The sequence below is a fragment of the Brachionichthys hirsutus genome, chromosome 23, assembly GCF_040956055.1.
Source record: "Brachionichthys hirsutus isolate HB-005 chromosome 23, CSIRO-AGI_Bhir_v1, whole genome shotgun sequence".
NCBI lineage: Eukaryota > Metazoa > Chordata > Actinopteri > Lophiiformes > Brachionichthyidae > Brachionichthys > Brachionichthys hirsutus.
This window is the reverse complement of record NC_090919.1, coordinates 1,810,349-1,824,258: the sequence shown is the minus strand read 5'-3', so window position 1 is coordinate 1,824,258 and position 13,910 is coordinate 1,810,349. Positions and strand designations below refer to the sequence as shown.

General features: G+C 54.3%; 2 protein-coding genes across 2 annotated transcripts; both read left to right on the top strand.

Annotated features, from left to right (window-relative positions):
* The first annotated feature begins 1,774 nt into the window (after positions 1–1,774).
* Positions 1,775–8,626, top strand: LOC137911700 (period circadian protein homolog 1-like). The gene is given in 20 exon segments (XM_068756079.1): positions 1,775–1,915; positions 1,918–2,162; positions 2,256–2,509; positions 2,619–2,740; positions 2,836–3,037; positions 3,126–3,320; positions 3,484–3,562; positions 3,648–3,754; positions 3,846–3,999; positions 4,108–4,351; positions 4,436–4,544; positions 4,638–4,800; positions 4,888–5,000; positions 5,150–5,305; positions 5,531–5,833; positions 5,913–6,700; positions 6,794–6,980; positions 7,083–7,293; positions 7,419–7,569; positions 7,649–8,626. Coding segments are annotated over 20 exon segments (4,146 nt in total). The 3' UTR covers positions 7,871–8,626.
* A 533-nt stretch (positions 8,627–9,159) lies between these two features.
* LOC137911543 (procollagen C-endopeptidase enhancer 2-like) lies at positions 9,160–13,592 on the top strand. The gene is made up of 9 exons (XM_068755922.1): positions 9,160–9,245; positions 10,163–10,271; positions 10,373–10,631; positions 10,747–10,871; positions 11,283–11,419; positions 11,515–12,245; positions 12,339–12,422; positions 12,654–12,824; positions 13,288–13,592. Exons 1-9 carry the CDS (start codon positions 9,160–9,162, stop codon positions 13,416–13,418), a joined length of 1,833 nt encoding a protein of 610 aa, XP_068612023.1. The 3' UTR covers positions 13,419–13,592.
* The last annotated feature ends 318 nt before the right edge of the window (positions 13,593–13,910 follow it).

Here is a 13,910-nt window from a genome sequence, read left to right as displayed (position 1 = left end):
TTATCCAAACCGGCTTCAAAATGTAATGGCTTCTTGACCCTTCCCCCACATCTAATGAAAATCTGTAGTTTTATGTAGTTCTATTAACAGGAGGCTGGCAATCAAGCTAATGCTGCCACTGCAAAACACCTCAACTTCCATTTTCACTTAACAGCAACGGTCCGATGATCCCAAAACACAACTCTTGGAATCATAATAGTATTATTTCGCCTTTCGATAGTTGTAAAGGAAAACTTAGATTATAAAGTGATTCTTTTTTTTTCCCTGCAACACATGCTAATCAACAAAACTTTCTGCATTTAATTGTATTACTTGAACCAGAGGGACTCTCAGCAATATATCTTAATCTAAATTCCAATTATTAACCAAACCTAAAGTTTCATGAAAACCTGTCTGGTTGTTTTTTGTGTAATCGTGTCTACATACAAATAGACACTGGTGAAAGCAGGTGAAATAATTAATTCAGTTAAAATGTCAGTTCTATATATCTACATCAAAGTAACGCTGAAGCGTTTTGGTAATCTTTCTTCTTTACTCTGTTACGTAATACCCGCTACTGGGAGTCACGTGACCACTGTGGGGCGGGGCAGGCCAGCTTTTCCTCCTCCTGCGCACCTGCGAGGCGCGTGCCTTTGTCTCATAAACGTACAGCGGACAAGCTCCGGCATGAAACTGATCTAGAATCAGTTTCCGCCCACCGCTGACAGACCAGCCCGCGCGCGGAGCTGAGACCAGCGTCTTGACAGGCGGCACCGCGCTCTCTCATTGGCCCTGCGCTCGGACCAATCAGCAGCCAGCGAGGCTCGCGGAAGCTGCTGCCGCGGACACGTGCCGTCCTGGACGGTGACGTGTTTTTATTTTTATTTCTTTTATCGCCCGGACGATCAGAAGCATTCAGACGGTACTACTTTAAACTTGATTAAATATTGTAACGTGTCGCGTTTTGGGAAGGACGACGCGGGGGCTGTTGTGCGCAGGCGCGGAGCCACGCCCTCCCCGCAGCATCCATCCGAACATGGAAGGGACGTGTTTTATCTCGTCTTTCTGTTTTTTTTGTGACGTTATTTGATGGTTTTTATGATCAATCAGTAATTTTTTTCGTCTTTTTAAAATGTCTTCGAATCAGCCGAGCTGTTTGTGTTGCTGGTTTTGGCCACTCTGGTCCTTCCCACTCGGCCTATTAGGTTTCAGCGTCAGACTTTCACTTCCCTAAACAACAAAAGCCTGAAAGAGATGCAGATAACAGTCTGTTTGGGGGCGGAGCTACGTAGGTGTATTTAAATTGAAGGACAGCTGACCCAGAACTGGCTTGTAGGTCCTTCTGATTGCGCCTGCAGGGCTTAAAGGATTTACACCGTGTCTCCCATGCCCAGGGAATAAATAGCACGAGATCTTTACTTGCGTAGGTGCTGGACTAGCAATCCCTAATTTGTACAACCCTCTAAACCGGACTTAACAATGACGACCTCGACCGATGACGCTGTCAGCGGATGTCCTTCTGTCCTATATTCGGGTCCGTGCGTCTGTTTCTGTCCTCGGGAGACAACCAGCATCTAATGTGATTGTCTTTTCTTCTCGTCTCCAGGTGGACCCGAACACTTTGTGGCTTTCAAAGTTAACATCTTCTCAGGATAAACGATCCGTTTATCTCCTTTAGTTCATTTTAAACAAAACCCAGCGGCGATGATTCATCTCTGGATTCATCGTCCCACTTGAGTTTAAGCTGTTCCCGTTTTCACCTTTTGGCGGACGGCGAGCCTCGTTCTCCTCAAGTATGAGTTACGACAACCCGAAACGGGCGGCGAGGGCCGTTTCCAACGACGACGGCCAGGGAGCGGCATCAGAAGGGTTAAACTCGCTGAAATCCAGCAGCGGGCAGCCCGGCGTCGACGTCGCCGGCGAGCGGCGGGGGGCCGATCCGGCGGGAGCTCGTCTCCCGGCGGGGGCTCGGGATCCGGGTGCTCGTCGGGGGGCCGGCAGGAGCCGAACTCCGACGACACGGACGGAATCTCCAGCGGGAACGATTCTGGCGAGAGGGAAAGCGAGGCCGGGACGCAGAGAGGGAGCCGATCGCACGGGCGCCAGTCGATCCGCAGCTTCCACAGCTCGTCCAATGGGAAGGACTCTGGCGCGATGCTGGAAACCACAGAGAGCAGCAAGAGGTAAGGAGAGCGCTTCATACGCCGCGCGTTCGCCGTCTGTCCCGGGAACGATCCTGAACCTCTCCCCCCCCCCCCCCCCCCCCCCCCCCCCAGCTCCAACTCCCGGGGCCGATACCCGCCCAGCGGCTCCCTGGCCTACAGCCTGCTGTCCACCAGCTCGGAGCACGACCACCCGTCCACCTCGGGCTACAGCAGCAACCAGTCGGCCCGGGTCCAGACCCAGAAGGAGCTCATGAGGGCCATCAAGGAGCTGAAGCTGCGCCTCCCGTCCGAGCGCAAGGCCACGGGCCACTCCAGCACGCTAAACGCGCTCAAGTACGCGCTTCAGTGCGTCAAGCAAGTCCGAGGTGAGGAGGAGGAGGGGGAGGAGGGGGAGGAGCTCTTCGGGTTCTGTCGCTGCGAGCGCGGCGTTGTATCTTCGGACGGTCGTGCTCACGCGCGTTTTCCCGTTTCCAGCCAACAAGGAGTATTACCATCAGTGGAGCGTGGAGGAATGCCACGGATGCAGTCTGGACTTGTCCGCCTTCACGCTCGAGGAGCTCGACAACATCACGTCGGAATACACGCTGAAAACCACGGTGAGTTCATCCGCCGGCGTCGCTGCGTTTGGTTCGCTTAGCGTAGCGTAGCTTAGCTTTCAGTCTCTCATTTTCCCGTTTTCTCTCCTCCACAGGACACGTTCTCCATGGCCGTGTCTTTCCTGTCGGGGAGGGTCGTGTACGTGTCGCCCCAGGGCTCGTCCGTGCTGCGCTGCAAGCCCGACTGCCTCCAAGGGACCGTGTTTTCGGAACTTTTGGCCCCGCAAGATGTCAGCACTTTCTACAGCGGCACGGCGCCCTGCCGCCTGCCGCCGTGGGCCTCCTGCATCGGATCTGGTGAGCACGAGGAGCGGGGGGGAGGAAACCGGGAAAGGGTTAAACGTGGCGTTGGGTTGTATTAGAACAATCGTCTCTCTCCTCGCAGCGTCTCCTCCGATGGACTGCACGCAGGAGAAATCCATGTTCTGCAGAATCAGCGGCGACCGGACGCAGGGCGGGGAGATGCGCTACAACGCCTTCCGCCTCACGCCCTACCAGCTCACCATCCGGGACTCGGACGCCTCCGAGCCGCAGCCCTGCTGCCTGCTCATCGCAGAGAAGGTCCACTCGGGATACGAGGGTATCTATCATTTCATCCTGAGCTACATTCTGAGCTAACTAGCCTTAGCATTAGCAGTAACTGATGATAACATTCGTCAAGCTGTTAGCTTCGATAGAGGAGCGTGAACTTTGCTAAGGATATCTGTGACTCGGCCTCTCATCGCTGTCCCCCCCCCCCTCAGCTCCTCGCATCCCCCCAGACAAGCGCATCTTCACCACAAGCCACACCCCCAGCTGCCTCTTCCAGGAAGTGGACGAGAGGTCAGTCGCCTGTAGCCTGTTTTCAGACAACAACGCGACACGTCGCAGTCTTAGCGATGCGTAAATGCGTACGTGGTGTTTGCAGGGCAGTTCCGTTGCTAGGCTACCTGCCCCAGGACTTGGTGGGAACCCCCACCTTGCTCTACATCCACCCCGAGGACCGACCCATGATGGTGGCGATACACGAGAAGAGTGAGTCCGTTAGCACTGGAGCTGCGTGAACGTAGCACGAATGCTAACGTCGCCTTAGATTCACTTTCTCAACCCTCTCGTCTCCTTCTAGTCTTCCAGTTCGCCGGGCAGCCATTTGAATACGCCCCTTTGAGGATGTGCGCCCGCAACGGGGAATATTTGACCATCGACACCAGCTGGTCGTCCTTCGTCAACCCCTGGAGCCGGAAAGTGGCGTTTATTGTCGGGCGCCACAAAGTCAGAACGTAAGACGGTTCATTTGCTCGGTTATATTTTAAAGCTTTTCTCTCGTGTCGTCAAACCCTCTGATCTCAAGCCCCCCCCCCCCCCCCCCCCGTCTTTTCTCCCTCCAGGAGTCCTCTGAACGAGGACGTCTTCACGGCGCCCCAGGGCTGCGAGAGTCCCGTCACCACGGCCGACGTCGTTCAGCTGAGCGAGCGGATCCACCGGGTTCTGGTGCAGCCGGTGCACAACGGCGGCTCGCTGGGCTCCAGCGGCTCGCGGGGCTCCCGCCGGCAGCTCCACAGCGTCTCATCCAGCAACAGCAACGGCGCCGCCCCGGAGGACGCCGCGGCCAGAGTCGCTTTTCACAAACCGGTGAGTCCGGGAGAAATTCTTATGTCAAAGTCAAGGATCTTTACGGCGTCTGTCTGACCGGTCCGACGCTTTTTATCTTTCCAGATGACGTTCCAGCAGATCTGCAAAGACGTTCACATGGTCAAGACCAACGGCCAGCAGGTGTTCATCGAGTCCCGTAACCGGCTGCCGCCCAGAACCGCCCCCGGCACAGGTACGGCAGAAGCCCAGTTACACACGGCGGGGTTTTACCGCGTTTAAGTGGTAACGGTCACGTCTAAGTTTCCATTTCCTGTTCTCGCTAAAGGTCCGGCGGGCGTCAGAACCGTCGCCTCCTCCGACCCGATCAGAGGTTTGATAGCCGACTTGACGAAGTCAACCAAAGCTCTGGTTCCCGCGGCGCTTGTGCAGAAGGACGCCCCGACGGGCTACTCCTACCAGCAGATCAACTGTCTGGACGGCATCATCAGGTAACGCCCCGAAAACGCGCCCCACGTCCCGCCGGCGCCCGCCCCGCCTCCTCGTTACTGACCCAACGATGCTCCGCCTCCGCGCAGGTACCTGGACAGCTGCAACATTCCCAACACAGTGAAGAGGAAGTGTGGCTCGTCCTCGTGCGCCTCCACGTCTGACGAGGACAAACAGCAGGAGGCCGGCCGCAGCAAAAAAGGTGCTTCTTCGCCGCCATCTCTAAAAAACGACGCTAAAAATCATTTGCTTGTTGTGTAATTAGTTCCCTTCCAGCCTCTTTGACCCCCCCCCCCCCCCCCCGTGCCACTACACGGTCTTGACCTCTGAAGTTGTTGTCTGTCTCTGCAGGTTCAGTCAGTCTCGGGGGCGAACCAGCTTCCCTGCCCCCCCTGGCCATGGCGGCGAAGGCGGAGAGCGTGGCCTCGGTCACGTCCCAGTGTAGCTTCAGCAGCACCATCGTGCACGTCGACCGTTGTGCGCAAGACAAAAAGCCTCCCGAGTCAGGTGGGAAATCCTCGACACCCCCCCCCCCCACACACACACACACACACACACACTCTGTGAACCCTGCACGGCTCCCTCTTTGCTTTGAAGGAGCGGCGTTAGCCGTTAGCGTTAGCGTCTTCCGCCCACACCCGACAGCCACAGAATGTTTTTAGTCCTTTTAGAACCAGCTTGCAGGGAGGTTAACCCCCCCTCTCCCCCCCCCTCTGTTTCTCCCCATCACAGACATTGTAATGGAGGAGGCTCCTCCCACTCCCACGGCTACCCCGACGCCCTCCGTTAACGTGACCGTCGTTCCTCCTCCTCCTCCAGCCTCTCAGCCAGAGAGGGACACCTGGAGAAGTGGAGGAGGAGGAGGAGGAGGAGGCCGGATGGGTCTGACGAAGGAGGTGCTCTCCGCCCACACGCAGCAGGAGGAGCAGGCGTTCCTCGACCGCTTCAAGGACCTCAGCAAGCTGCAAGTCCTCGATCAGACGGCGAGTTCGACTCTGCGCCGCGACGCCCCGGCTGCCAACGCTCTGTCACGAGGTAGGGACGTGCGCGCTCGCGCGCACACACACACACACACACACACACCTCGCTCACCTCGGTGTCTCCTCTCTCCCAGGAGTCCGTTGTTCTCGGGATTACCCGGCGATGGGAAGCGGCGCCAGTCACAGGCGCGGTCGCGGCGGGAAGAGGCTCAAGCACCAGGAGTCATCCGAGCGGCGCCGCGGCGGGCCGCGCCTTGACCCCAGAGCCGGCGCGGCTTCCATGCCCCTCAACACGCCTCTGGGACCTCCCACCAACTCCTCCTCGTGGCCGTCCGTCGGCTCCCAGGCCGGCGTTCCCGCCGCCCCTTTCGCTCCCGGCGTGCTCCCGGTCTACCCGGTGTACCCGCCGCTCGCTCAGCCCTTCCCCCAGCCGGTCCAGGATCCGTCACGCTTCCCCCCGAGCCAAATGGTTCCTCCCATGATGGCCTTCGTCCTGCCCAACTACGTGTTCCCGCAAATGGGAGCCCCCATCCCTCAGCCAAGTGCCCCCCCGGGACACTTCTACAATCCCAACTTTTCGTACCCCATCGGCGCCCCGGGTGCCGCCCCTGCCGTCCCTCCCCTCCCCATCGTCCCTCCCAACCCTGTTTCCACTCCGGCGACCTGCGGCCCCTCCCGCTGCAGCACCCCCCAGTCCTGCAGCCAAGCCCCGGCTGAGCGCGAGGGCGCCGCCTCCCCCCTCTTCCAGTCCCGGTGCTCGTCTCCTCTCAACCTGTTGCAGTTGGAGGAATCGACGAGCAACCGCTTGGAGGTCGCCACCGCGCTGGCCGCCTCGCAGCAGGCCACGCCCCCTGCGCAGGGCGGTGCCGCCGGAGGGCCGAGCTCAGCCAATCGGGAGAGTTCCGATGCCTCCAAAGAGAATGTAAGCAGAAACGCTCGGGACGAGACGTTACGCTTTAAAAGTTCACATTTAAAATGAGACTTCATGATTTTTGCGCCCCCCCTCCCCCCCCAGGGTGAAACTAATGAGTCCAACCAGGATGCCATGTCCACGTCCAGCGACCTGCTCGACCTGTTGCTGCAGGAGGACTCCCGCTCGGGCACGGGTTCCGCTGCCTCTGGGTCGGGGTCCTCTGGGACAAGGTCCTCCGGCTCAGGCTCCGGGTCCAACGGCCGGAGCTCCTCTGGCACCAGCGGCAATCGTTAGTAGTATTGATTATAGTATCGATTAAAAAAAAATCAATCAATCACGGCGCTGTTTAACACCTGACTGACCTCGACGTTTCGTTTTCTTGTCCCTCCAGGCAGCAGCCAGGGAAGCCACACCAGCAAATACTTTGGGAGCATCGACTCATCGGAAAACGATCATTCCCGCAAACAACCAGCAGGGGGCGGCAGCAGCGCAGGGGGAGACGGCGAGGAGCAGTTCATCAAGTGCGTCCTGCAGGACCCCATCTGGCTGCTGATGGCGAACACCGACGACAAGGTCATGATGACGTACCAGCTGCCTGTCAGGTAAGCCGCAGGGCAAAGGATGAGCCTCTGAGATGGGCTTCAACGTGGCTTTAGAAGGCTATCGGATCTATAAAGCGATCAATAGGTTCAACACGAAGCTTGTTTCCCCTCCGCCCCCCCAACAGGGACTTGGAGACCGTGCTCAGGGAGGACCGCGAGGCCCTGAGGAGCGCGCAGAGACTCCAGCCGCGCTTCAGCGAGGACCAGAAGAGGGAGCTGAGCCAGGTTCACCCCTGGGTCCGCACGGGACGCCTGCCCCGAGCCATCAACGTCTCCGTGAGTCTTCCTCGCCACGCCGCGCCGAAGAGGAGCGCGTGGATCGTTTTTTTAACACGTCTGTTCTGGTTCCTCTCAGGGCTGCACGGGCTGCAAGTCTCCCGCCTCTCCGTTCGACGTGGAGGTCCACGAGATGGAGCTGTGCAAAGCGCCGGAGGAGGGCGGCGGCGGCAAGGGGACGAAAGAGCTCACGGAGACGCTTATGGATGAAGACGAAGAGGGGGAGACGCAACGCAAAGACGCCAAAACGCTAGACGTCGGCCAGGACATGGCGGCGGAGGAGCAGGGCGGGACCTCGTAAGCATCGGGGGGGACGGCAGCCAGAGAGGACTTCTCTTCTTTCAAATGCAGGAAACGCGTCCCTCCCAGGACTCTTTCTCACACGGAGTGTAAAGTGGGGGGGGGGGGGGGGTTCGCTGGGGACATCGACCAGGACAGCCGTCCGGTATTTGTCTGACTGGTCAGGCAGGGCGATTTATTCCTCATCAAGCCTCGCGTTGGATGACCGGGAACCAGGCACGAGGGGCGGAGTCATCATCAAAGCCTCGGGAGGACAAGGGACGATGCGCGCGCTCGAGGTCGGATTAGCGCGTCACGTTTCCCGAGCGTATTTATTGGAACGTGTTAAGATAATCAGAAAGGACCAAGAGCCCCCGGCGAGTGTTCAGCTCGCGAGGAAAACACACGGATTTACGGGATCCGCCGTATGAAGACGGGATAACGCCGGACTACAAAGAAAAGGCGTGGGATTGACGTGTCATGTCTGGTGTACAGTTAAAGGCGGAGTCGGACTTCTGAGGTCTCTCGAGTCGGGCATTAGCACGGAGACTCTTTAAAAACTAGCAGCACACAACAGAGAGCGAGCGTTTGTGTAAGCAGGGGGGGGGGGGTCCACGGATCTGAAGGAGGTGGATGTAACTCGTAAACGGACTTGGGTTTTGTTCCTCTATCTCTGCAGCGCTGGTCATGTGGTATCCTACGCTTTCTGGTGTTTCTTAATATTTTTGTGAAATTCTTTGTACAAAAAAAAAAGACAATTAAACAACCTGGAAAAAGCCTTTTGAATCTTCGATCTGCTCTGTTATTTATTTTTTTCCCCTTCTGCGGTCACTTTTGACGGTCGAAAAACCTCTTCGGTGTATTTTTATCCGTTTGCGTCTTTCGAATCGTCCGCAATGAGCTGGAAGCGGAGCGCGGATCGGAGCAGCCGAACCACAGAACCACAGTCTCCTTTCTATTCAGCCGAGGTTTCCGCCCAGCGTGGTCACCGCAGCCCCAAAAAAGCCTCGTCAGAAAGCTGATGCCATTAAAACCAGCTTTTAAAGCTTTCACATATTAACAGATTTGTAAATTCTACTCCTTCACCATCTAGTTTCTCCCCCCCCCCCCCTCTCTCTCAAATTCTCTAGAAGGGAAATAAAACAGCAGCACGTCACAATTAAAAGATAGCATCTTATATTCCATATAACGTTAGACGCTCTCTCTCTCCTCCTCGCGTGTGTCTCCACGCCTCTGCCCGGACCCACCCTCATGCCTCCTCTCCTCCTCCTCCTCCTCTCCCGTCTTTTCCTAATTCGGAGGGCCAGCAGGATGGAGCCCGGAGTGTGGATCGTGTGCCTCCTTGTCTTTCTGACCCCGGGGTCGACGGAAGCTCAGGGTCAGACCAACCACACAAGGTAGGTCACCAAATCAAACTTCATATTTTAGGTGTGTGTGTGTGTGTGTGTGTTAAATTACGTGGCGTTCAATGCCCCCCCCCCCACCCCCTTCACCCCCCTCCATCCTACTCGTGCCCATGTGGCACATCCCACATCTAGATTTTAAATGCGCGTGTGAGTTTATCCTTTCTTCGCTCCAGCGTTGCGACTGCAGAATTCAGTGGAATTGAAAGGTTGGGATGTTTGGACGATGTGGTCGGCATCCCATAATCAGAGGGGAAAAAATGCCAGTATGCTCGAAATAAGGCAGCCTTTCAACAATTTAGACTTGTGTCTTCCTTTTTTTTGGGGGGGGGGGGGGGGGTCAAAAATAACTACATTCAGGGATTTATTGCTTTAAATTCACATTTATAACAGAAAAACAAATGCCTGCGGGTCAGAAGGGAGGGACGCCACCGCAACTGGGACTTAAAAAAAAAAAACAGCAGGCAAGAGTAAATAGCTAGTATTTATATGTATGCATAGATTTGGGCTTTAAAACTGCAAAGATGTATCTCTGTAGTCTTGCGTGAAATAGGAAACGGCAGTTATTTCCTAAATTAACGTCCGGGGTGGGGGGATGGGGGGGGGTGCAAAATTAAAAGTCACCCCTGTTTTGATCTGGGCATGAGTCGCCAAAGCCCAGATGTGAGACGGGCTGGTGTGCGGCGTTCGAAGTCGTTCTTGTGGTGCAGAGTGGAGAAAAGTGTATGGTGGTTCACATTGGAGTTCACTGGACCCCCCCCCCCCCCCCCCCCCCCCCCCCGGGATCCGGGAACAGAGGCAGGCTGTGCCTCCGTGGTTTGAGTCCAGGGGCTCTGCCTCCATTGCTCTCAGTGCAGCTGTGTAAAGTCATGTGCTGAACTGATTTTGGAGGTGGTTCTTTGCACTTTCAGGCCCACCTTCAACTGTGGGGGTCACCTGGTCACGGACTCGGGCATCGTGGCTAGCGAAGGGTTCCCCAGCCACTACAAACCCCACAGCAAATGCACCTGGTACATCACCGTGAGTCATTTCTAATCGCTGCGTCGTTACGTTTGTGCCCCACGATTCAGCAGCATTGAGCGGTCTTTACTTGCTGCCCCCCCCCCCCCCCCCTTCTCCAGGTCCCGGAGGGTCACGTCGTCATGCTGTCCTTCCGCCTCTTCGACCTGGAGGCCGACCCCACCTGTCGGTACGACTACCTGGACGTCTACAATGGTCACTCCCGCTTGGTGCAGAAGCTCGGCCGTTTCTGTGGGACGTTCCGGCCCGGCGCGCTAATCTCCACCTCCAACGCCATGATGCTGGAGATGGTGTCAGACGAAGGGACTGGAGGAAGAGGCTTCCTGGCTTCCTTCAGCGCAGGGAAGCCCCACATGGAAGGTGTGGACATGCCATCCCACAAGCACAAGATCAGGATAAACCGTTTTTGTCTGCCATCGTTTGGCCTGAAATTGAATTTCCATTCCACGGCAAACTTTTTTTCCTCCTTCTTCAGAGGACCAGTTCTGTGGAGGACGGCTTACCAAATCTCAGGGCTCTGTCAAGACACCCAACTGGCCTAATTCTAATTACCCAGCAGGCATCAGCTGCTCCTGGCACATCTCTGTAGAGCCTAGCAATGTAAGTCAAGCGTTCCTCAGTAAGTGTGGTTTATAATACGGCCAGTCGATGCAGGACGAGGACCAAAATAGTGAAGGGGCCCATCGCGAGGTAGAGCCCTACCTCGGGGGCGCGAGGCCCTGCGTGTGCGTGAGACAGCGAATGCAAGGCGAGGTTCAAATGAAAGCCCTCATTGAGCGCCTGAAGGCGTTTTCGTGTGTGCCAAGAGATCGAACGCGAGGAACGAGGGAAGGGAGCGAGAGAGTAAATGCCCTCCTGTATTTCAGAAGTCCGGGCCTTCTCCTCGTTGGCGACCGCTTCCTATGCCCCGCAGCGCCCCCCGAGGAATGAATCGGGACGTCGCTCGTTCCTCCTCGTGAAATTTGTCTTGGCACTTTTTTCCCCTTGTGTTCATCGCCACCTCTTTCCCAGGTGATTGAGGTGAAGTTCGAGAAGCTGGATTTGGAGCCTGACATGTACTGTCGCTACGACTATGTGGCGTTGTTCAACGGAGGAGAAAAGGATAACACGCGTCGAATCGGGAAGTTCTGCGGAGACAGAGCGCCAGGGTAAGATTATTGATCGGGGGGGAGGGGGCAAATCATACAAAGGTGAAGATTTGTTGTCGTGTACGCTTTCTCTGTCTTCCTCATCCTTGACGTAGAGCCATAGTGACAAACGGGAACGAGCTCCTTGTCCAGTTCGTCTCCGACCTTAGCATCACCTCCGACGGCTTCATGGCCCACTATTCCAGTGTCTCTCGGGGGTCACATACACCCACCATTGGGGGAGATTTCATTTATGGACCTCAAACCACCTCAATGCCACAAAGAGTTAGAAAACCTTCCAAACCCACCCCCAAACCTAAACCCAGCCCAAAGGCCAAACCCACCCTCAAACCTAAACCCAGCCCAAAGGCCAAACCTACCCTCAAACCTAAACCCAGCCCAAAGGCCAAACCTACCCTCAAACCTAAACCCAGCCCAAAGGCCAAACCTACCCTCAAACCCGCCCCCAAACCTACCAAAAAGCCACTGGTGAAGATCCCCCTGAAACCTCCACCACGCAAGCCTGCAGCCAAGCCTACACCTAAACCCAAACCAACTAAACCCCCACCTAAAGCACCGGTGAAAAAGCCAACGCCTAAACCTGCAGCTAAACCTAAAAAGAAATTTACGATTTTTAAACCAACGCTCAAGCCAAGTCTTAAGGCTAAACCAACACGAAAGCCTGCGCTAAAAACCAAGCCCACCTTAAAACCTGGTGTCAAACCAGTAAAGCCAACCATTAAGAGTGGAGTCAAACCCACAGTAAAGCCAAAGACGAAACCAAAAGTGACGCCCAAACCTGGAGTGGGCAAGACGGTGACGAGGAAGCCTCTTGTGAACAAGAAACGTGAGTGGAATCACCAGACTTCTCGATGAACCTGCTTCCACGCGTGTGCGTTCGTGTGGCTCACGTGTCTTTTGCCGTGTGCTTCTTCCTCAGCTCTGCCCGCTGTGAACCCGCTGTGTACAAAAGTATGCAAGAGAACAGGAACTCTAATGTCCAACTTCTGCCCTCATGACTTCGGTGAGCACCTCAGCACACCACCAGGTGGCACCAGCGCTCCTGTTGGATTCCCATAAGCTTCCGGCATTGCATGTGATCTGGTTGCAACATGATTTTACCAGTCAGACGTTAAATAGTGATAGGATAGTGACACGTATATATAGAAATACACAAAATCAGTGAATTTAACTGTGTGTTCAGTAGAAAATACACTTTCTCCTTCAGTAACCATACCAACCAATTCTCTTCCAGTGATTACTGGGAAGGTTACAGCTTTGACCAGCGGTCCAAGGGGCTCGGCAACAGTTGAGGTGTCACTAATCAAGGCCCATAAGACAGGACGCCTTAATATCTCCAACTCGGGGCCTGTCAAGTCACTCACACTGACCAGCACATGCAGAAGATGTCCTGGTCTCACCAAAGGTACCGCTATCTGTCTTTATGCTATTTGTCCATCCCGACATCTTATACGTGCATGCACGTCGTTTGCACAGGCTGAACCGTATCCATGGCAACAATGTATTAGCTATTTGGTCAGTTTGGTAGTCATAAAAGGTATAGGTAGATTTAACATGGTTAAACCTTTATCTATTGATCACATTAAAATCTAAGAGACCCGAGTTTTCTATGTATGCAGATGATGTGATTCTTTATTTAACCAATATACAATATATTTCCATCATCAGTGCAGTTTAGTAGGTTGTTGTTGTTGTTTTTACTTAGTTTGGATCATTTGGGAGGATATTAAGAGCATCATTTTTTGTATTTCCATTAGACAATCAAACCGGTAAACTGAAATGTGTTTCCAAAAGATATTCGGACCTTAATACGGGGTTATTCTGTAAATCGATATATTCTCATGTTTTTTCTCGACTCTCTTGTTCAGGGCTGAACTATGTGTTGATGGGAAAAGTCGACGCGCAGGGCAAAGGTCACCTCAGCCCGTCCAGCTTCACGCTCCTCTATAAACCCATCCACGCGAAAGCGCTGCAAAACCTCTCACGCAAACCGTGCTGACATCACAGCAGAGTCCACCAATCAGAGCCTGACAATCGCTCTGAAAACGTGTAACTCGTATAAAATTATATGAAAGCATCCGTATTTATATAACACAATACTGTTATTAAGAACCCCCCCCCCCCAAGTAAACATTTTGTATGTAAATTATATCTGATAAAAAGAAAACCATAAGATATTGTTGCTTGTGGTTATTTCTAATTTAAAACCTTATTAACATTTACATTACCATTTTACATCCCACCGAGATGTGGAGGCATTGAAAGACATCCGTGATTCAAATCCACTGTTGTGGTTGATATTGCAAGAAATTGCTTATATATATATATATCTATAAATGTACTTTAAAAACACAATTATATTTAAGAGAAGATGCTCAAAGCTTAATACATTCTACAAGGTAAATTTGTAATTAATTTCTTACATTTACTGTGCATGCCATGTCAAAACCGGAATCTTGCAATCTATTGCAACGTAGACCAAGTGAAAATT